Source organism: Sceloporus occidentalis, unplaced genomic scaffold (genome assembly GCF_023333645.1).
Source record: "Sceloporus occidentalis isolate IW3139 unplaced genomic scaffold, rSceOcc1.0.p SCAF_7, whole genome shotgun sequence".
NCBI lineage: Eukaryota > Metazoa > Chordata > Lepidosauria > Squamata > Phrynosomatidae > Sceloporus > Sceloporus occidentalis.
This window is the reverse complement of record NW_028316987.1, coordinates 98,243,811-98,263,881: the sequence shown is the minus strand read 5'-3', so window position 1 is coordinate 98,263,881 and position 20,071 is coordinate 98,243,811. Positions and strand designations below refer to the sequence as shown.

The window sequence follows — 20,071 nt, the reverse complement described above, 5'->3', positions numbered from 1 at the left end:
CCCCTTAAGCAGGATCAGCCAGGATCTCCCCAAAGGATGAGGAAGAAGCCCAGCAGACTCCCTTTGATTGAGCCAACGCATGCGCACCCCCAACCCATGAAGGCACTGGCTCAGAGCAGTCCACAGCCCCAGCCTGAAGCCAGAAGGGGGTGGCCAAAGCCAGCCTGCAAAGCCCAGGGTGCAGGGAAAGGGGCTACCGGGGGCCACATGCTTCGTGGCCTGGTCTCTACCCCTTCCCCACCTCTGTTCCCTCAGTTGGGAAAAGGGGGACCCTGTTGAGTAACAAACATTGCAAGCCCCCCCCCCCCCCCCCGGTCACTTAGCTCCATCACAAGCAGCCAAGGCCATGGTCCAAAGAGAACAGCAAGCAAGCCTAACTCATGTGACCATGAAGGCACACCAAAGGTCTGGGGGTGTCTCCCCTTCTGCCCCTCCAGGCGCAGCACCCCCCCCCCGAGCACTGACCACTGGTGTGGCTGACCCCAGGTGGTGTCCAATGGAGTGGGGGAAGAAGCAGCATTCACGTGCAGCCACCATTGTGGCATGAAGAGGGCAGGGGCCCACCCATGTGCATCCCAACCTTTCTGATGAGAGAAGCCCTTGCAGGGGAGCCAGGGGAATCCTCCAGCCTCCTACCAGCCAGATGGAAGGACCCTGAGGAGCTGCCCAGCTGGGCCAGCAGGGGACAGAACCACCAGCTCAAAAGGACCCACCCCCCAAAAGACCAGCCAGGCCCTGGGGCAGGAAGGGGCACATCCTCCCACGGCCACCACCCCAACGGGGCGTTCTCTCTCCTCTCTCTGGCCCAGATGGCCCACGCATGCGCACACAAACAGACACACAGAAGAGAGAATCGTGGTCGATTCCCCCCCCCACTTCCCAGCTGGAAGAGACAAGGAGGAAAGGAAAATGGAGAGGGTCCCTGACATGCTCCCCCTGCATGGAGTGCCTCCCCCCACCAGGGGCCATGCACTCACCTCCTGGGCCGGCTCTGAGTGGTGCTGCCCTGCTGGCCGGGGGGGCCCTGTGGCCCCTGGGTTGTCTGCTGCTGCTGTGGCGTTGTCTGCTGCGGCGTCGGCGCTTGCTGCTGCTGGCCCTGCTGGGGGGCGGCCCTCTTACGGGTGGGCTCCATCGTGGCTGGAGGCATCCCGGGGCGCACAGAGGGGCTCCCGACGTAGGGGGGGCCTGGGGGACCCATTGGAGCCCCCTGGTGGGGCATGCGCGCACCTGACGGCATCCCCGGGCGCTGGAGGGGGAGAAAGGCAATGGTTAAGGTGGACGGGAAGGGGCAATGCCTAAGGATCTGCAAAGAGGAGGCAGCCCAAGGGCCCAGTGAGATGCCCACCTGCAACCCACCCAACCAGGGTCTTGGCCCAGCCAGCACAGGGAGGCAAGAAGCACAAACAGGCTAATGGTGGAAGAGGCTGCATAGCCCACCTGCCTCCCCCCTGAATGTCCGTGGGTCAGTGAAGGGTGGGAAGTTTGCAGTGGCTTACTAGAGGTGCAGCTGCTGCCCCCTCAGCTGACCCACAGCAATTTCTTAGGTCTCCCATTGGTGGCAGAAGAGGGCCATAGAAGATTCCAACCCAAGGAGTATGTCTCCCTACAGCCAGAGCCAGCCCCCCAAAAGCCAGCAGAGTTGAGGCTCCCCAGAGAGAGGGTCAGGGGCCTGAGGCAGTATTAGGCCTCCTGGCTAAGCAGAGGGAATCCAGGGGCCCTGGGGAGCTTCCAGGCACCAGGCTGGACCATCTGGCCATGAAGTCTGGGACCAGTAGCCCCTTGGGCCACCAGAGAGGAGGGGAGGATTGACCTCTTTTAACCAGAGAGCCTGAATCTGTTGCGGCCGCACTGGCCAAGGATCCCACTGGCCAAGAGGGTACCCTGCAACGCACACAGAGCACCCCTCCAGCAACTGGCAGACCACCCACAGGTGTCATTCCAGCCACAATGACAAGGGGACACTGTGTCCTGCCAAGCCAGACCGGTGGCTCACTGATCAGCACTGGGCTGGTAGCCGAACCGGCAGTAGCCAATCTTACAAGCTTCCTGCCACCGTCACTGAACCAGCACCAAGGACCATATGTGGAATCTCTTTTCCTGTAGCTTGAATGGAACTGGTCTCTGGAGAAGCAGAAAACCAACTGCCTCAAACCATCCTCAATATGACTTCTCTTCACATACTTAAACAGGGCCATCCTTTCCTCTTAACCTCCTCTTCTCCAGGATAAACATCCCCGGCTCCCTAAGTTGCTCCTCATAAGGCATGGTTTCCAGACCTTTCATCATTTTGTTTGTCCTCCTCTGGACATGCTCCAGCTTCTCAACATCCTTCTTGAACTGTGGTGTCCAGAACTGAAAGCAATACTGACCAAAGGAGAAGAGAGTCGCACTCCCCTTGATCTGGACACTTTGCCGACTGCTGTAGCCTAGGACTGCTTTGGGTGTTTTTCACGCTGCTGGCTCATGTTCAGCCTGAGATGATCCCTTTTGCATGGACTGCCGCCAAGCCAGGTGCCCCCCGTCCTGCATCTGGGCATTTCTTTCCTCCCCCATCTAGGAGTATGATTTCAATTTTGATGTATGCCTCTCCACCTGCCAATCTTTTCCTCTAACTTTAAGCAAATTATGTATTGTATTTTATTGTTTCTGTCTCTGATTATTTAATTTGTAGTTTTACCACCGGGACGGAGGGTTGGGTAGAGATTAATTTAGCGTTTTACTGTATTTTAAAATGTACTTTTACTGTTGAACCTGCCCAGATTCTTTGTGATTGGGCGGGCTATTATTATTATTATTATTATTATTATTATTTTACTGGCCAAGTGTAGTATCCTGAATTTCTCATGTTGAAATCTATTTTGTTCTTTTAGGCCTCTCTTAACTCTCTAATTTGTTAAGGTCATACTGAATTCTGATCCTGTCCTCTGGGGTATTGGTTACCCCTCCTAATGTGGTATCATCTGCAAATTTGATAAGCATATTTCTTCATTGCCATTGCCACTGTTAAAGAGACTGAATAGCACTGGGCCAGGATGAACCCTATGGCACTCCGCTAGTGGCGCAGTGGTTCAATGCCTGTCCAAGGCTGTGAGTTCAGTCCCGGCCAGGGCTCAGGGTCCTCTCAGCCCAGCATCCTTCCAAGGAGGTTACTAAAATGAGTGCCCAGCTTGTTGGGGGCAATTAGCTTACAGTTGTAAACTGCTTAGAGACTGGTTAGGCCAGTGGTGGCGAAGCTATGCCAGAGATAGCAAGCAAAGCCATTTCTGAGGACATGCAGAGGGTGGGGAAGAGGAGGAACAGGTGCACGCATGTTTCCCCTCTTCCTGGCCGTCCAGGGCCTTCTGATGTCTCCAGAGAGGCAGCTGAAGGCCCAAAGGGGGGGGGGGGGAGAACAAGGGCACGCCTGTTGCTCCTCTTCCCTCCCGGGCCTTCAACTGTCTCCAGGTAAGTCCCACCCCATGAAAGCAGATGTCCTACCCCCCCTCCCCAGATGTCCCATCCCTCCGGAAGTCCCATCCCCTGGCACCGGGCGACATCCGGTGCCGTAACACCTTTGAGTTGGGGCCCCTGATCTCAAAAAGGTTTGCCATCACTGGCTTAGGCGATATGAAATGGTATATAAATGAAGCTGCTATCACTATTGCACTGGTCACTTCTCTCCAGGATGAAGAGGAGAAGGCACTGCTGAGCACCCTTTGGGTTTGGCTGCTCAAACAAAAGTCCACCTAACACTCAGATTGTTTAGCTCACATTTCACTAGCATTTTTGCAAGGAGCAGTATAGGAAAGCACCTCTGCTGTGGGAAGAGAGTGGCCCCATCCATTCCTGGCAGGGGACACTAACCCTGTGCCCTGGGACCAGGCAGGACATCAAGGGGGTAGTCTCGGTTGTCCTCGGGGGAGCCCCTCTTGAAGCTGGATCTCCTCACACTGACCCCACCTGGCTCAGGTTCAAAATTCACTTGGGCTCAAAGGATGCTCCTCTGACCAATGAAAGGAGGCCTCACTTAAAAGAGGGGTCAAGTGCCAGGCCTGGGGTGATGGTAGGGGCTCAATCCCAAACACACTGGTAGCACTGGAGACCCCTGCCCACCTGCCCGCCAGCACTGAATGAAGTCTGTCACACAAAGTACCCCCACCCCTGGAGAGGGTCATTGTTCATCAAGGAGACCAAAACAGACCCCCCCAGCAAGATCCCCCGGACCCTGGGAGCTACTGGCTACATTGTACACCGCAACTCCTTCTGTCTGGCAATAGTCACCTGCTGCTATTGCCACCCCTCACACCCCTCAAAAGCAAACCCAAACACCCCTTCTCTCTCAACGGCTCTCTCCCTCCTGTCCAAGATGGGGCGGCAGTCCCTTCTTCGTTCTTGGAGCCCCTGGGGAGATTTCAAGGGCCACACCCATAGCCCCTCCCACGACCAAGAGGGGTAGGCAGTGGACCCCTACGGTTGGGGCAGGGGTCTTTGTGGGGGGCCCAGAAAGCGGCAATAATATGATTTATTTATACTTCATAGAATCATAGAGTTGGAAGAGACCACAAGGGCCATCCAGTCCAACCTCATTCTGCCAATCTCAAAGCATCCCCATTGACAGATGGCTATCCAGCCTCTGTTCCAAGGAGTGAGACTCCACTACACTCTGAGGAAGGAGTGTGTTCCACTGTCAAACAGCCCTTACTCTCAGGAAGTTCCTCCTAATGCCGAGGTGGAATCTCTTTTCCTGTATCTTGCCTCCATTGCTCCATTGGGTCCTATTCTCTGGAGCAGCAGAAAACAAGCTTGCTCCCTCCTCAATATGACATCCCTTCAAATATTTAAACAGGGCTATCATACAGAATTATAGAATCATAGAGTTGGAAGAGACCGCACGGGCCCTGATCCAGTCCAACCCCATTCTGCCATGCAGGAAATCCAAATCAAAGCATCCCCAGCAGATGGCCATCTAGCCTCTGCTTAAAGACCTCCAAGGAAGGAGACGCCACTACACTCCGAGGAAGGAGTGAGTTCCACTGTCGAACAGCCCTTACCCTCAGGAGGTTCTTCCTAATGTTGAAGTGGAATCTCTTTTCCTGGAGCTTGCCTCCATTGCTCCATTGGGTCCTATTCTCTGGAGCAGCAGAAAAAAAGCTTGCTCCCTCCTCAATGACACCCCTTCAAATATTTAAACAGGGCTATCATATCACCTCTTAACCTTCTCTTCTCCAGGCTAAATACCCAGCTCCCTAAGGTGTTCCTCATAGGGCATGGTTTCCAGACCCTTCACCATTTTAGTCTCCCTCCTTTGGACACATGGCTCCAGTTTCTCAATGTCCTTTTTGAATTGTGGCACCCAGAACTGGACACAATATTATTCCAGGTGGGGTCTGACCAAAGCAGAATAGAGTGGCACTATTACTTCTCTTGATCTAGACACTATACTTTTATTGATGCAGCCTAAAATCGCATTGGCCTTGTTAGCTGCTGCATCGCACTGTTGACTCATGTTCAACTTGTGGTCTACTTGGACTCCCAGATCCCTTTCACATGTAGTCTCTCCCTGTGGACTGAGGTGGGATTACGGCATAAAAAATTACAAAAACGCAATAAAAAGTTACATCAGTAATGTACAATAATCAAAAGGGAATGGACCCTTACGGCGGAAGGGGCAAGAGATAACTCTGCTAGAGCTGCCTCTTTCATGTCTGGCATAACCCACTGCTTTTGTGTGCATTGGACAGTGAACAGAAGCCACAATCTGCAATACATGGCAAGTAGCCATATCACTTGTAACATGTTAGAGAACCACAGAACCTGGGGGTGGAAGGAACCACAGGAGCCATATAGTCCAACCCCCTATAAGCAATCCCAAGAGATTGCTGTCAGCCTCCCTGGGGTCCCCGCCATCACTGCCCCACCCATCATCCTGCCTCTGCCTCTCTTGTCCCTTCGGTGCTGCCCCTCCACCCTCCTACCCCACCTGCACCCATATGGACCCCGTTCCACCTGCCTGCCCCCCACCCCATGAATGCCAAGGAGTCCATTGGAGGACCTAGAGGGTGGGACAAAAGTGTGCATCTGTGTAGAGGCCACAATCCAGCCTGTGCCTCTCCCTCACCTGGCTGTCAGCAGCAGCAGCAACAACAATAACAATTCTGCAATTGTAAGCACCTTGGGGCAAACGCCATGCTCCTGTTCTCTAGCCACTCTCCAAACTGAGGTGCCCAGTAAATGGCTTTTGCTGCCATCCCCAGAGCCTGGAAAGAGGAAGGGCAGGAGAGGGCCCTTCCCTGGGGGGCACCTGTTGCCGGAGCCACAGCCAGGAAGCTCAATCTCCCCCACCCAACACACACAAGCTCCCGCTAGCAGCAGCTGATCCTGCAAACACGCATCGCATTTAGAGCGGCCTGTCGCTGTCCATCTGCAATCCTGGCCACCTTCCACAGAAGACTCAGCTGCTGCCTTCACTCATGCCAAGTGGCAATCAATAAAGGCTAGAAATTTGCTAGAAATCACTCTGGGCCCTTTGTCCAGCTTTGCTCCAAGGGCAGGTTTTGCAGCAGCCCCCGGCACAAGTCTCCCTTCCATCCTCAGGGCCTCTGGAGGTAAAACCCAGCAGGAGCAATGGCCAAAGGCCTCCAAAAGGTCTCCCAACTGGAGGGGCAGAAGCCTCTACAAGGGGCTTCCACGCCAAACAAAACGTGGTAGGATGGTGAGGGTCTCTAGCGGCAAGGGCCCCAGTCCTGGAGATGGAAGGGTGCTTCCGGTGAGGGTCCAAAATGTCCCAGGTTGGCCTCTCCCCATTTTTAGAAACAGTGCTGTTTTGTAAAACCAGTTGGTGACCCAGGTCAAATCTGGAAAGAAGACTCAGCGGCGGAAATCCAAGCCGTCCTTCTCTTTTCTAAGCGCTCTTCCTGGGAGGCAGGAAGGAAGAGCAGCCGATGATTTGCCTGCAAAGGGTCTCAGGACCTTCCTTCCATGTCCCAATGCTGTAATGCATGGGAAGCACCCACTCTTACATGGTGCGCTCAACAGGGATGTAAAAAAACCCAAACCTTTGAATTTGCCTCAACATCATACTTAAGCCTCATTGCATGTACTTCATTAAATTTTTCCCTCCAATGGAGTATTTCAGTTTGGCTGTCTCTTAAAAATGAAGGCCTGGAGCCACAAAAGTGATCCAAGCAGCATTTCCTGGCGAGGGCCGGGAGGACGGCATGGCAGCCGAGTCCAGAACCATGCAAAGGGCCACGGAAGAGCCTTGCGCTTTGGGGGAGAGTCTTGGGGGGCAGGGGTGGAGGAGAGTCTTTGGCTTTTGGGGGACACCGGGATGTAAGAGGGCTACACTTGCGTCAGGAGAGGCCCAGCAGGGGAATACCAGGGGACCCCCAACCCAACAAACTTCCCCCCATTTCAGGCCTGATGCCAGGAGGCCTGTGCCACCCTCCCTGGGACATCACCGGTTGCCCCTGGGGGGGGCAGATGACCCAAATCAACCCTTTTCCCGCTTCTCTGCACGGGGAGAGAAGAGGGAGGCCTCAGAAACCCACTTGCCAAGGCTTCTGGGACCCATAAGCATCCTCCTCCCTCCCCAACTGTTGTCTCTGGCCAAAGATGGGATATAACAGGGTACCCCACCCCTTCTGTTCCAGACTGGGAGGACGGGGGTCCTCAGTGGGCAGGGCTTTGGATAGGGTGAGGGGCTTCAGCCCCTCAGATCTCCTTGCAGCCCAAAGTCGGACCACAGGCCAGACACGACTTGTCAGAAGGAATCTGCCAGCCTCATCTTAATGCCACTTGTCCGTACTTCAGCAAACTGTTTTGGGACTCAATGAAGCCACAGAACCATGGACTGGACAAGGGTGGTTCCCTCTTGAAGTGCGGGTGGGGCGTCCAGGCCAAAGTCAGCTGGACAGTAACGCCTGAGAAGGCTCCAGAACAACTGGTTAGGCAAGCAGCCTCTCAGCATTTGGGGGCAGCCAGGGAGGGGCTGGAATGCTGTGAGCCCCCCAAAAGAGCCAGGGCTGCTTTCCCAAGAGGACCTCGCGCCCAAGGCCTCCCCAGCATCACCTCTCCAGAGCCATTCATTCCTGATGCTCTTTCTGGGGAAACTGGAAGATGGCCTGCAGGGGAGAGGGGGGAGCAACTGAGGGGGACCACTGACCACCTGAGATGGTCAGACTGGCCATTGCTGGAGGTTTCCAAAGAGGGTGGTAGTGGCGGACACCTGTTCAGTGGATTCCCTGTTCTGGCTGGCGGAGGGGGGCAGGCAGACCCCTTCCAAATTTAATCCTATTTTATATTTTGCTCTCTGCCCAGGCTGAACTGGCCGAGGGGGGGCACTGGGAGGAGGACAGGGGCCACAGCAACCCTCTGGGCCCTCCAGACCACAGGCCTGGCCATCCACTCCTGCCTTCAGCAAGGCGGATGGACACAGCTCAGCCAACCACACCACCTCTGACCAGGGGGGCATCACCATGTGGCATCACTAGGGTTGGCATCACTCAGAGCGGTCACTCACTGTGCCACCCCCCGCTGACCTCCTCCCCTGCCACACCATGCGGAGTCCTTGCAAATGTATTTTGGACTAATGTTGCTCATAAATCGTAATTCCCATATATTGCTGAATGTAACAGTAATAATTGTGACACAAATGACTAGCAAAATTAAAACCATGCCCTTAGATTATTGTATGCACAGCCTGAATGTGTTTGCGCATATGTGTATGGATGTGGACAAGGCGGAAATTTGGTTAATGTGGTATTTTAAAACAGTGGTTCCCAACCTTCCTGATGCCGCGACCCTTGAACACAGTTCCTCATGTTGTGGTGACCCAAAACCATGACATTCTTTGCGTTGCTACTTCATCACTGTAATTAAATAGGTGTTTTCCAATGGTCTTAGTGACCCCCATGAAAGGGTCATTCGACCCCCAAAGGTTTGGGAACCCCTGTTTTAGAGGGATGTTTAAATTATTCTTTTTTAAACTTGGAAACCCTGGGGGCCACCCGCCCCTTCTCCTCCCCCCCCCCCCCCCGAACTCCATCTCTTCTGCTGAGCTCCAGCATTTTGAAGGGCGCAAGCAAAGGCCATTTCTGCCCAAAGACAGAAGATGTTGGGGAGCAGCTGGCTGGGTCTCCCCCCGACTCCCCCGTGGGGCCCACACAGCCCCAGCCATGCCCTGGACCCACATGGCACCCCTCTTTTTACCAGGGCTGGGGTCTCGTCCATTCCTCAGCCCCCAAATCCTGCCCTGTGCCATTGCCCCTTACAGATGGGTCGCTCAGTCCCCCCTTCTGCCTGCCCCCTGGCCCTCCTCGGGGCAAGGCCCGGCACCATCCTGCTCCAAGTCTGGCCCAGAGACAGCCTGGGAGGGGGCTGGGGGCGTCTGGGGGGGGCTTCCACGCCAAGAGCTTTGCTTCAGGGCTGAATTCCAGGGGGCAACCCAGGACCCTGCGCTACGGCTCCCCCTTTCCTTGCTCCTCCTCTTTAAGGGGGCTCCTCTGAGACCCCCCCCCCGAAGGCCCCTCGGCTGAGCTGATGGACTGGACTCTCCGCGGACACCCCCGGCCGCCTCTTCCCCCTTTCAAAGCCAAGTTACTAGTCCTCTTCAAACTGGGAGGCTTGTGGGAGAAACTGGGGGCTGGGCTGGAGCCTCCTTGCCGGGCCTTCTTGCCCCTCTAAGCCCCGGCTGCCCTTTGCCGCCCAGGGAGAGAGAGAGAGAGAGAGGGAGGGAGGGAGGCGGCAGCAGCAGCAGCAGCATGCCTCCCGAGGCCGGCCAGGGCTCCAGGGGCCCCAAAGGCAGCCTCGCAGGAGGCGCCCTCGGACCCCCCTCCCCCCAAAAGCCAGGGGCCCTCCCCCCGGAGGGCGCCAAGGGCATTGGGGGCGGAAGCCGGGCCTGGAGGGGCCTCCTCCGCAGCCGGGGGTCTCCCGCGGACCAGGCCGCCCCCCCCCCGCGAAGCACGTGTCCGGAGGGGGAGGAGGGCAGGGCCTGGGCAGCCCCTTCTTCCTTTCCCGCCCCCAGCCCCCGCCCCCCCCCCCACTCACCACCCCATGGACCAAGAACTCGAAAAGTTTGCTCTTCGTCGCCTTCCGCGCCCCGCCAGTCACTTCCTCCGCGGCCATCGGGCCCCGGCGCCGCCTCCCGCGCTCTCGGCCTCTCTCTCGCTCCCTCCCCCGGGGCTCCTCTCCGCCCTCCTCTCCCGGCTGCCGCCCCTCCGGCCCCTCGGACCCCGGCCCCAGCGATCCAGGCGGCGAGGAGGCAGGCCGGCCGGGCGGGCGGGCGGGCGGTCAGTCAGTCCTCGGCGGCCGGGGTCCTCCGAGGGCTCCCGCGACGGACGGACGGACGGGCGGCCCGCTGAGATGCCGCCGCCGCCGCTGCTGCCCAAATTCCTGGGCTGAAGAGCCGCCAAGACAGAAGCAGGAGGAGAAGCCCAGGGAGGAGGAGGAGGAGGAGGCCGGCGCCTTCTTAGCTGCGGCCCAAGAGGGGAGGGGCCGGGAGGGGAGGGGAGGGGAGGGGAAGGGAGGAGGGCCTCGGGCTGCGACCCTCCGAGGGCCCCCTCCCGCCTTCCCTGCCTCCCTGCCTCCCTCCCTTTTCGCGGCGGAGGGACCCTCCGGGCCTGGGCCTGGCGGGCGCTCCGCCTCCTCCGCCGGACACACAATGGCTTCCCTCCTCCCTCCTCCCTCCGCCTCCAGGCCCCCTCCCCCGGGACAGGGACCCTCGGCGGAACCCGGAGGGAGACCCCCCAGCCACCCTCCTCTCCCCCCCCCCCCATTAGAGGCGCGAAGGGCCGGAGCTCCCCCGGAGGAAGACGAAGAAGGAGAAGAAGAAGGGCGGCAGGAAGAGCCCCTCAGCCCCACCGCCGCCCCCTCCCTCCCTCCCCCCTCAATGCGGGGGCTGCCCCCCTGCCCTCCCCCTCCCCGCGGGCGCGCGCTTGCCGTCCTTCCCGGCGCTGCGGTGACCGGCATCTCCGGCGCTGGTCTCCCTGGCAACAGAGGCGGCGTTGCTAGGTAACGGGCGAGGCGTGGTACCCAAGGGAGTCTCAGGGAGGGAGGGAGGGAGGGACACCCCCTCGTGGGGGCGGGGCTCCGAGCGCGTTCACGCGTGATGGAGGGCCGCCCTCCCCTTTTCCCGCCTTCCGCCTCCACTGGCCAAAGGCACCCCCTTCCGGCCCCCCCATCCGCCCCTCCCTCCCCTGAACCGGAGGAGGAAGAGGAAGAGGCGGAAGGCCAGCTGGGGGCCCCTTCGCGCCCCCCTTCCTTCCGCCGGGGGAGGGGGAGTGGGAGGGGGAGGGCTCCCACCGAGGCTCCAGACTGTCTGACCCTCCCCTCCCCTGCCCCTCCTGGGAGTTACCGGAGGGAGGGAGGGAAGGAGGGGCGCATGCGCAATGCCGCCCCTTTCTCCCCGTGAAGGTCAGTCGGGCAGATGGACGCAGGAAGAGGGCGGCAGACTTAACCCCTTCCGCGCCGGAGCTTCCGAACCCCCCCCCCGCTCCCTCCGGCTCCAGAATGGGGGGGCGCTTGTGGCCCAGCAACCCAGCCCCCCCCCCCGGCTCTTCCTGCCTGCAAGCCCCCTCCGAAGGGGCCAAAGCCCGGCCCCTGGCCCCCTGGGCCCTCCCCCCAGGATGCCCCTCTGCTGAAGGCCTGGGAGCCCCGCGGGGCAACCCTGGCCAGCCACCCTCCCCGGCGGCCTCCTCCGAGGAAGCCATGGGCCAAGCCCCTCTGGACAGGCCTGGCGGGGCCTGAGCCATGCCTTTGCAGCCTCATAGGATCCCCCAGCTGCCCCTCAGCCTCATGCTAACAGCTGGGACAGAAACAACTCGCGAATTAAAACGCTATACCTTCCGATGAGGCACAACCTGGATGCCTTTTCCCAGAGAGAGCCAAGGTCGGCTTAAAATGGGATTTAAAGGAAAATGTAAACAAACTCAAACAAATTGAAATGTTGACATTTGAATTTCAACCCCCCTGGAGCCCCTCCTTTGTTCCCCGAGAGCTTCACCCGCCTCCCACCATCTCCAAAAGCACTTTAAAGGGAAGGAGAGGGATGCCACGGCCCCTTTCTGCCCAAAGGAGCAGTGGTGACCCCCCCACGTGCGCCTTTAGGGTGTCACCTGGTGCCCCCCAGTGATGCCACTGCCCAGAACCCAGCCTTCCTGGCACATGACCAGCAGACGGCCAGCGCCTGGCAGAGGCTCACATAGGCGAGAGTGGCGTAAGAGAGAGCCACAAACGAGGCTCAGTGCAGCTGGCCGCAGAGGAAGGGGACCATGGGCTCTGCTCCCCTCCTGGACTCAGGCCTCGGCCGGCCCCTGAGACCCTCGGACTCCGCTTGTGGCTGGAGGGCTGAGGGCGGTGGCCGCAGAGGGGCGCTCAGTGGGGTGGCCTCTGTTCCCAGTGAGCCCTGGGGGCATCTGCCTCCACCTGCGCCAGTTCATTCGGGTGATCCCTGCCCAGGGCGGCGTTTGGCAACAGCACTTGCATTTCTGTACTCATCAGTGAATAGCCTTCCCAATGTGGTCTGCAGCATGTTCACCAATTGCCCCAACAAGCCAAATCAACCTGGAGCCTTGCGGGATTGAACTCACATCACTTTGGCTGCAGGACCGGCGTTTGACCGCTGCACCACCGGAGCTCCTTTGGGAAGCCTTTGGCAGCTGCATTCAGCCTAGCATCCTGGCCTGGGAATGCAAGTGGGCTCTCGTTCATGGCCTGGCGTGGTCTGCAGCGGTCACCTCCTTGACCTCAGATTCCCAGAGTGCTGGGAATTAGCCCGAAAAACCCACGAAAAACCATGCTGGGAATTTGCTTGTAGCCCCGGTGGCGCAGGGGTTATATGCCAGACCTGCAGCCACTCGCAAAGCACAAACCACGCGGTTGTGAGCTCAGTCCCAGCCAGAGGCTCGGGGTCAACTCAGCCTGGCATCCTTCTGTAGGTTGCTAAAATGAATACCCAGCTTGATGGGGGCAATTAGCTTACAGTTGTAAACCACTTACAGCCTGTTGAAGCGGTATATAAGTGAAGCTGCTATTGCTAGCTGCTATTGTAGCCACAATCCCCAAGGAGCCTCCGCTTCCCTCCCTGAGGCCTGAGGGAGAGGGTCCAGTCCTATGCCCCAGCTGCAGCCAAGGGAGGGCTGGCGCAGTCCAGGGCCAAACCCCAGAGACCCTTGCTGACCCTTGACCCTCTTTGTTGGCGTTTCACTGCACAGTGAAGACCTTTTTTAGGCTAGCATTTGCCTCCTAGGTTTCGCAGAATGTCTAGCTTTTAATTTTCTCTTCCTGGATATCGCAGTTTGCCATTTCATGGTGTGGCTGCTCTTAGTGGTGTGTGAACAGTACAAGGCGTATGCGCACAAGAGACAGAGGGCTTTTCTGTAGGGATGCCAACAGACTCTAGCCCTTCTCTCTGCCAAGGGAAGGGGGAAGATGCTAAAGGGCAGGACCACCACCGGGCAAAGAGGGGCACGCAGGGTGCTTGGGGTTTCTGGCCAAAGGTGGTCACCGACAGAAATGTGCAAACCTCCAGAATGGCCAGAGAGACAAGCTGGGCTTTCCTTCCCTGGTCAGCAAGCCACACGAAGCTGCCTCAAGCATTTTACTGGAAGGGCAGGAGGCCACTTGCGTTCCTAAAGGCTTGTTCAGAGCAGAAAGGAAAACTTTGTTTCAGGCAAAGAATAAAGGTAAAAAAGAGGCCCTGAGCAAGTACTGACTGGCTGGACACCAATAACAGGGAAGGTGCCAGAACAGATCATCAAGCAGTTACTCTCTGCATGCCGAAATAGCCTTGTCTCTCTTTCTTGATAGAATTCCAATAGGCCCTCCGTATCTGTGGACTTGCCACCCACAGATCCCAGCATCCACAGATAGCGAACGGAAGGGGGCTGTAATGGAGGAGGAAGAGGAGGCAACCATGCCGCTCATCGTGGTGAGAGCAGCAAGGCTGGCTTTGGAGGGGGGAGCAAAGTGCCATTGTCCCCAACGGGGGTGTGGCTGCATGGCAATGGGAACTGAGCATCTGAGGATTTTGGTATCTGTGGAGGCATCCAGGACGGATCCCCCGCAGACGCCTAGATCCCTAAGATCCTCTGGAGAACGCTTCCTCTTGGCCCCGCCACCACCGTCCCAGGATCACCTTCTCAGTGACTCCCTTCCGCGGGAGGCCAGCCGAGGCCTTCAAGGCTGGCCTTGCCCCAGAAGGCAGGCGTGGTTTTGTTGGGGGATGAGGGGGTTGGTCTTAGATTATTAATGTTAACTTTGTAAATTTTCTATTTGCCATTTTAATATTTTGATTATTTTAATTGTGTTTAATATAAGTCAGACACTTTGGCCCCACTTTAGCAGAAAAGCAGGATAAAAGTAAAATAAATACATGCATTAATAAAACATAAACTTTGCAGAGTGCTGAAGGTGTAGTACTGTCATGGCAAACCTTTTGTAGTTCGCCTGCCGTGGGCGGGGCTTCTACCTCCAGGATGGGGGCTGGGTGCCAGGGGCGGAGCTCCCATCCTCTGGGGGCGGAGCTTCTGTCCCCCTTTTCCCTCCCCCCCAGCATTTGCCAGCCTCTAAGGGTCCCTTTGGGACTCTCGGAGAACAGCAAATTGGCCTCAGAGGACAGCGCGCTGTCCTTGGAGGACTGTTTGCCAGCCTCTGAGGGTCCCTTTGGGGCTGTCAGAGGCCAGCAAACAGGCCTCGGAGGATGGCGCCTAGCGGGAGGAGCCCTTGGGCTCCGTCCTCCAGGGTTTGCCGGCCTCTGCGAGTCCCTTTGGGGCTATCAGAGGCCGAAAACAGTCCTCAGAGGACGGCTCCAAGGGACCCGTTCGCTCCAAGGAAAAGGAGGCCAAGGAGAAGGGGACCGGGCACGCATCCCAGTCCCCTTTTCCTCGGCTTCTCTTTCCTTGGAGTGAACGGAACTCCAAGGCACGCTTTCGCTCTGAGGAAAGGGAGGCTGAGGAGAAGGGGACCGGGAACCCGTCCCAGGCCTTCAGCCTATCCCTTTGGCCGAAAGGCCTCCAAGGGGTCTGTTTGGCCGAAGGGAAGGGCTTGGGCACCAGACCCAGGCGCTTCCCTTCAGCCTCTCCCTTTGGCCATGGAGCCCTTTAGTGCAGAACGAAGGGAGGCCGAGGGAAAGGAGGCTGGGAACGCGTCCTAGAGAGGCCAGCGTGGCTCCTTCCCTGCTTCCCTTTCGGGGCTTTCTCAGTGGCTCTGGGGCTTCATCCTTGCTTTCCTTTTGGGGCCTTCTGGACACCCAACATTTCTCTGTCTCTTGCCCCGTTTCCTCTCTTTGATGGGAGGCTGCCAGCCCCATGCAGTCCTTTCTGTTGGGCAGTGTCCAGCCCCAAAGGCATGCGCCACCCGGCCCCTCTGCACTGACCCCCGGAGGGTGTCAGAATGGGGAGACCTTCCGGTCTTTTCCAGCTCTTTCATAGTTTAATCCCTCCTTTCCTTTCTAGATTCTATGGCTGGATGTTTTTGTTGTCAACCATCCTTGAACTGATTGTGACCCATGGTGACCCTGGTGTGAGACCCTCCAAGACCCCCTGCCCTCCACTGCTCTGCTCAGATCCTGCAAATTCATCCCCATGACCTCCTCAATAGAGTCCATTTTCCGTCAGGCCTGGGGCCTTCCCCTCTTTCCCTTTCCCTCCACCTTTTTTTTTTGGCATCGTCTTGGCTTCTTCCAGGGAGAGTTCAGGCTTAATCTGGTCTGGGACCTCTTTGTTTATCCCTTTGGCTGCTCTCCTCAGGATCCTCAGCCTCTTCTCCAGCCCCACATCATCCCAAAGGGTTTCCTCCCCTTCTTTTCTTAACTGCCCAGCTCCCACATCCATCACATGGCAATAGGAAATACAACGCTTTTGTGCTCAGCTGTGTATCTTTCCATTTTAGGATCTTGGCTGCAGTCCCCGTTCCTATCTATGCTTGACCCCATTTATGAGAACTCTTCTACTATTTCTATTTCTGCATTGTCTAGTTTGAATTTATGTAAATTCCTAAAGGTCAAAGGTATATAACAGACCACTAAAGTCAGAATCATCGCCATATAGAGATGTGAGAGCTGGACAGCGAAGAAACCCAGCTCATTTGAGGAGCTGGAGAATGGAGAGTGCTGAGGAGACAGAGGGCAGCCGAAATGACAAACAAATGGGTCCTTGAACAGGTCAGGCCTGAACTCTCCCTGGAAGCCAAGAGGGCAACTGAGGCTCTGGAAAAGCCCCAGAGGAAGACTGGAGGCCCTCCCTCCATCTTGGCTGCCACCATCCTGGCCCGAGGGAGAGGGCTTCATCCCACTGCCATTCCCTTCCTCTCCTCATTTTGCTTCATTGCACTGCCATTCCCTTCCTCTCCTCCTTTTGCTTCATCCCACTGCCATTCCCTTCCTCTTCTCCTTTTGCTTCATCCCACTGCCATTCCCTTCCTCTTCTCCTTTGCTTCATCCCAATGCCATTCCCTTCCTCTTCTCCTTTTGGTTCATCCCACTGCCATTCCCTTCCTCTCCTTTTTTTGCTTCATCCCAATGCCATTCCCTTCCTCTCCTCCTTTTGCTTCATCCCAATGCCATTCCCTTCCTCTTCTCCTTTTGCTTCATCCCACTGCCATTCCCTTCCTCTTCTCCTTTGCTTCATCCCAATGCCATTCCCTTCCTCTCCTCCTTTTGCTTCATCTCAATGCCATTCCCTTCCTCTTCTCCTTTGGTTCTTCCCAATGCCATTCCCTTCCTCTTCTCCTTTTGCTTCATCCCAATGCCATTCCCTTCCTCTTCTCCTTTTGCTTCATCCCAATGCCATTCCCTTCCTCTCCTTTTTTTGCTTCATCCCAATGCCATTCCCTTCCTCTCCTCCTTTTGCTTCATCCCACTGCCATTCCCTTCCTCTTCTCCTTTTGCTTCATCCCACTGCCATTCCCTTCCTCTCCCTTTTTTTCTTCATCCCAATGCCATTCCCTTCCTCTCCTCCTTTTGCTTCATCCCAATGCCATTCCCTTCGTCTTCTCCTTTTGCTTCATCCCACTACCATTCCCTTCTTCTCCTTTTTTGCTTCATCCCAATGCCATTCTCTTCCTCTTCTTTTCCTTCATCCCACTGCCATTCCCTTCCTCTCCTGCTTTTGCTTCATCCCAATGCCATTCCCTTCCTCTCCTCCTTTTGCTTCATCCCACTGCCATTCCCTTCCTCTTCTCCTTTTGCTTCATCCCACTGCCATTCCCTTCCTCTTCTCCTTTGCTTCATCCCAATGCCATTCCCTTCCTCTTCTCCTTTTGGTTCATCCCACTGCCATTCCCTTCCTCTCCTTTTTTTGCTTCATCCCAATGCCATTCCCTTCCTCTCCTCCTTTTGCTTCATCCCAATGCCATTCCCTTCCTCTTCTCCTTTTGCTTCATCCCACTGCCATTCCCTTCCTCTTCTCCTTTGCTTCATCCCAATGCCATTCCCTTCCTCTCCTCCTTTTGCTTCATCCCAATGCCATTCCCTTCCTCTTCTCCTTTGGTTCTTCCCAATGCCATTCCCTTCCTCTTCTCCTTTTGCTTCATCCCAATGCCATTCCCTTCCTCTTCTCCTTTTGCTTCATCCCAATGCCATTCCCTTCCTCTCCTTTTTTTGCTTCATCCCAATGCCATTCCCTTCCTCTCCTCCTTTTGCTTCATCCCAATGCCATTCCCTTCCTCTTGTCCTTTGGCTTCATCCAAATGCCATTCCCTTCCTCTCCTCCTTTTGCTTCATCCCACTGCCATTCCCTTCCTCTTCTCCTTTTGCTTCATCCCACTGCCATTCCCTTCCTCTCCTCCTTTTGCTTCATCCCAATGCCATTCCCTTCCTCTCCTCCTTTTGCTTCATCCCAATGCCATTCCCTTCCTCTCCTCCTTTTGCTTCATCCCACTGCCATTCCCTTCCTCTCCTCCTTTTGCTTCATCCCAATGCCATTCCCTTCCTCTTCTCATTTTGCTTCATCCCACTGCCATTCCCTTCCTCTTCTCCTTTTACTTCATCCCACTGCCATTCCCTTCCTCTTCTCCTTTTACTTCATCCCACTGCCATTCCCTTCCTCTTCTCATTTTGCTTCATCCCACTGCCATTCCCTTCCTCTTCTCCTTTTGCTTCATCCCACTGCCATTCCCTTCCTCTCCCTTTTTTTCTTCATCCCACTGCCATTCCCTTCCTCTCCTCCTTTTGCTTCATCCCAATGCCATTCCCTTCGTCTTCTCCTTTTGCTTCATCCCACTACCATTCCCTTCTTCTCCTTTTTTGCTTCATCCCAATGCCATTCTCTTCCTCTTCTTTTCCTTCATCCCACTGCCATTCCCTTCCTCTCCTGCTTTTGCTTCATCCCAATGCCATTCCCTTCCTCTTCTCCTTTTGCTTCATCCCACTGCCATTCCCTTCCTCTTCTCCTTTTGCTTCATCCCACTGCCATTCCCTTCCTCTCCCTTTTTTTCTTCATCCCACTGCCATTCCCTTCCTCTTCTCCTTTTGCTTCATCCCACTGCCATTCCCTTCCTCTTCTCCTTTTGCTTCATCCCAATGCCATTCCCTTCCTCTCCTCCTTTTGCTTCATCTCAATGCCATTCCCTTCCTCTTCTCCTTTGGTTCATCCCACTGCCATTCCCTTCCTCTTCTCCTTTTGGTTCATCCCACTGCCATTCCCTTCCTCTCCTCCTTTTGCTTCATCCCAATGCCATTCCCTTCCTCTTCTCCTTTGGTTCTTCCCAATGCCATGCCCTTCCTCTCCTTTTTTTGCTTCATCCCACTGCCATTCCCTTCCTCTTCTCCTTTTCCTTCATCCCAATGCCATTCCCTTCCTCTTCTCCTTTTGCTTCATCCCACTGCCATTCCCTTCCTCTCCTCCTTTTGCTTCATCCCAATGCCATTCCCTTCGTCTTCTCCTTTTGCTTCATCCCAATGCCATTCTCTTCCTCTTCTCCTTTTGCTTCATCCCAATGCCATTCCCTTCCTCTTCTCCTTTTGCTTCATCCCAATGCCATTCCCTTCCTCTTCTACTTTGGTTCATCCCACTGCCATTCCCTTCCTCTTCTCCTTTTGCTTCATCCCAATGCCATTTTCTTCCTCTTCTCCTTTTGCTTCATCCCACTGCCATTCCCTTCCTCTTCTCCTTTTGCTTCATCCCACTGCCATTTTCTTCCTCTTCTCCTTTTGCTTCATCCCACTGCCATTCCCTTCCTCTTCTCCTTTTGGTTCATCCCACTGCCATTCCCTTCCTCCCTTTTTTGCTTCATCCCAATGCCATTCCCTTCCTCTTCTCCTTATGCTTCATCCCAATGCCATTCCCTTCCTCTTCTCCTTTTGGTTCATCCCACTGCCATTCCCTTCCTCTCCTCCTTTTGCTTCATCCCAATGCCATTCCCTTCCTCTTCTCCTTTTGCTTCATCCCACTGCCATTCCCTTCCTCTTCTCCTTTTGCTTCATCCCAATGCCATTTTCTTCCTCTTCTCCTTTTGCTTCATCCCACTGCCATTCCCTTCCTCTTCTCCTTTTGCTTCATCCCACTGCCATTCCCTTCCTCTTCTCATTTTGCTTCATCCCACTGCCATTCCCTTCCTCTTCTCCTTTTGCTTCATCCCACTGCCATTCCCTTCCTCTCCCTTTTTTCCTTCATCCCACTGCCATTCCCTTCCTCTCCTCCTTTTGCTTCATCCCAATGCCATTCCCTTCGTCTTCTCCTTTTGCTTCATCCCACTACCATTCCCTTCTTCTCCTTTTTTGCTTCATCCCAATGCCATTCTCTTCCTCTTCTTTTCCTTCATCCCACTGCCATTCCCTTCCTCTCCTGCTTTTGCTTCATCCCAATGCCATTCCCTTCCTCTCCTCCTTTTGCTTCATCTCAATGCCATTCCCTTCCTCTTCTCCTTTGGTTCATCCCACTGCCATTCCCTTCCTCTTCTCCTTTTGCTTCATCCCACTGCCATTCCCTTCCTCTCCTCCTTTCGCTTCATCCCAATGCCATTCCCTTCCTCTTCTCCTTTGGTTCTTCCCAATGCCATGCCCTTCCTCTCCTTTTTTTGCTTCATCCCACTGCCATTCCCTTCCTCTCCTCCTTTTGCTTCATCCCAATGCCATTCCCTTCCTCTCCTCCTTTTG

At 55.8% G+C, this 20,071-nt stretch overlaps 1 protein-coding gene across 4 annotated transcripts in view; it reads right to left on the bottom strand.

Annotated features, from left to right (window-relative positions):
- Window positions 1-20,071, bottom strand: part of LOC149310253 (SWI/SNF-related matrix-associated actin-dependent regulator of chromatin subfamily D member 3) — a 50,118-nt gene that overhangs the window by 26,835 nt on the left and 3,212 nt on the right. Inside the window, exons 1-2 of one of the 4 annotated variants that reach the window (XM_089533995.1) lie at window positions 10,027-10,312; window positions 978-1,246 (exon numbers count right to left, since the gene is read on the bottom strand). In XM_089533995.1, coding sequence (XP_089390121.1) covers window positions 978-1,246; window positions 10,027-10,104 — 347 coding nt within the window. In that variant the 5' untranslated portion in view covers window positions 10,105-10,312. Of the gene's footprint in view, window positions 1-977; window positions 1,247-2,276; window positions 4,892-6,097; window positions 8,964-10,026; window positions 10,313-20,071 lie in introns of those variants that run through there. The other 3 variants (XM_089533996.1, XM_089533997.1, XM_089533994.1) reach the window with 3 other exon arrangements.